Genomic DNA, 2643 nt, shown 5'->3' with positions numbered 1-2643 from the left:
CTGGAGGGGCAGGAGGAGACAGGGAGACAGTGCATCAACCTGCGGGTATGCAACTGTCTCCTTTTTTTTTCTGTCTCTGTCTTGTCTCCTTTGTGTTTAAATACTTTTTCATTTCTCCTTTTGTGTTGCTAAACCCAAACACACACTGCTGCTTCTGCTTGTGCTGCTGCTGCTGCTTGTGCTGCTGCTGCTGCTTGTGCTGCTGCTGCTTCTGCTTGTGCTGCTGCTGCTGCTTGTGCTGCTGCTGCTTCTGCTTTTGCTGCTGCGGCTGCTTGTGATGTGTTGCTGTTGCTGCTGCTGTTGCTGCTGCTGCTGCTGCTGCAGAGGGGACAGCAGTCGTCAGGGGCCTCCAGCACAGCTGTCTCCCCCGGGGGCACCTCTACCCGGGGGCCCCCCGTGAGACAAGCTATTGTCTTTGTGGTTGGGGGGGGCTCGTATGTAGAAGCAGCAGCAGTGCGAGAGCTTGCTGCTAAGACACAGAAACAGGTACAAACATCTGCTACTGCTGCTGCTGCTGCTGCTGTTGATGCTGCTGCTGTTGACGCTGCTTCAGCTGTTCGTGCTGCTTCTGGTGCTGCTCTTTATCCTGTTGCTGCTGCTGCTGCTGTCGATTCGTTTGATGCTGTTCGTACTGCTGCTGCAGCTGCTGATGTTGCTGCTCTGCTGCTCCTGCTGCTCCTGCTGCAGCTGCTGCTGCTGCTGCTGTCTTCATTATTGGTGCACTTATTCCCCTGGCTAACAGAGGATAAACAAAAGCCAGCAGCAGCAGTAACAGCAGCAGCAACAGCAATAGCAGCAGTAGCAGCACCACCAGTAGCAGCACTATCAGCAGCACCACCACCAGTAGCAGCAGTAGCAGTAGCAGCAGCAGCAGCAACAGCAGCAGCAGCAGCAGACGAGCGTGTGAAACCGTCCTGCTGCGGTGTCTCCTCAGCTTATCTTCGGCTCTACCGAGTTTGTTACCCCCACAGAATTCCTTCAGGAGTTGACCAACCTAGGCCACCAATGAGGGGCCCCCTGGGGCCCCCCTGGGTCCCCCCTCGACCCCCCTGGGGCCCCCCTGGGGCCCCCATCGACCCCCCTGGGGCCCCCCTGGGGCCCCTCGGAACCCTTGAGCCCCCCTCGGACCCCTTGAGCCCCCCTGGGGCCCCTTGGGCCCCCCTCGGCCCCCCGGGGCCCCTTGGACCCCATGAGCCCACCTGGGGCCCCTTGGGGCCCCACGGGGTCCCGTCGGGTCCCAATGGCTCCTCAGCACTCTGTTGGGGGGCCCCTAGGTGCGTTCTGTTAAGGGGTTTGCATTGAAGGGGGCCCCCTGGTTCCCTCAGTAGCCTACTGAGCTCTGAGGGCACCGCAGGACTCACCATTGGGGGCCCCTAGGACCCCATGGGGCCCCAAGGGGCCCCCAAGGGCCCCACTAGACTGATGACTGGGGCCCCCGGGGGCCCCACAGAGGGCCCCTATAGGACTCGCGACAGGGGCCCCCTAGGGGCCCCTAGGGCCCCATCGTGCGCAGTTAGGTCTTTTTCTGGTTGTTTAGAGCTGTAGATAATTTGTTTAAAGGGCCCCGGGGTCTGGGGGCCCCGGGGCCCCGGGGCCCCCCTACTAGTTGGGTGTTAGAGTGTTGTTGGGGGCCCCCCTGTGCGGTGATAGTTATATTTTTGTGCTGTAAAGGCCGACAGTGTTTACTCTGTATAGAACTGGGGGCCCCTGAGGGGGCCCCCTCAACTCCTTCTTCACTAAGCTCTGATGACGCTCTCTTTTGCTGCACGGCTCGGGCTGCTGCTGGTGCTTCTACTGCTGCTGTTGCTGCTGCTCTTGCTGCTGTTGCTGTGTAGCGTGGCATAGACTTGCTGCTGCTTCTGCTGCTGCTGCTGCTGCAAGCCATAGGCGACTCTCTACAGACCCCTAAGGCTACAGAACCTCACCGCAAGGGGGCCCCTTCAACTAAGCACGTAGTACCCACCTGCTAGGGGGGCCCCCAACCTCTAGGGGGCCCCCCAACCCAGGTAGGGGGCCCTGCAACCGCCAGGAAAAACCGTAACCGAGGGGGGCCTCTAACCCAGGTAGGGGGCCCCCAACCGCTAGGGGGCCCCCAACCGCTAGGGGGCCCCCAATCGCTAGGGGGGCCCCCAGCCGCCAGGGGGCCCCCAGCACATTTCCCCTGCGGCGTTATTTTTGTGGTTTTGTTTTAGTTGGGGGCCCCGAGATGACAGAGACGGTTGCAGCAACAGAGCAGCAGCACAGCTTCTTGTAATAGCAGCAGCAGCAGCAGAGCCACCAGCAGCATCAGGAATGATTCGAGCAGCAGCAACAGCAGCAGCACGAGCAGCAGCAACAGCAGCAGCAACAGCAGCAGCAACAGCAGTAGCAACAACAGCAACAGCAGCAACAGCAGCAGCAGCTGTCACAATTGTGCTGCAGTTAGGTGGTTGTATCGACAGCCTCTAGCAGCAGCCACCGGGGGCCCCTAGCAGCTCCCTGGTGTTTTTTGTTTGTGTGTTGCATATGTTTTTGTTTGTATGAGTAAATATAAATAAATAAATATATATTTAAATTTATTAATAAACAAATATAATACTTTATAACTTCTTTACCTGAGACCTGAACGCTAAAAGAATGAGGACAGATAGGGGGGGCCCCTCG

At 58.7% G+C, this 2643-nt stretch overlaps 1 protein-coding gene across 1 annotated transcript; it reads right to left on the bottom strand.

The window, feature by feature from the left end:
- Positions 1-499: 499 nt before the first annotated feature.
- On the bottom strand, positions 500-1364 carry EMH_0062300 (uncharacterized protein; the record flags this gene model as incomplete). Its single annotated transcript, XM_013498019.1, has 2 exons — positions 500-731; positions 1129-1364. The coding sequence occupies 2 exons, from the start codon at positions 1362-1364 to the stop codon at positions 500-502; spliced, it is 468 nt and encodes a 155-aa protein (XP_013353473.1).
- Positions 1365-2643: the final 1279 nt, after the last annotated feature.

Source organism: Eimeria mitis, genomic scaffold (assembly GCF_000499745.2).
Source record: "Eimeria mitis Houghton genomic scaffold, Emh_scaff3110, whole genome shotgun sequence".
NCBI lineage: Eukaryota > Apicomplexa > Conoidasida > Eucoccidiorida > Eimeriidae > Eimeria > Eimeria mitis.
Note: the sequence above shows the minus strand (reverse complement) of the source record. Positions and strands in the feature narration are given on the sequence as shown.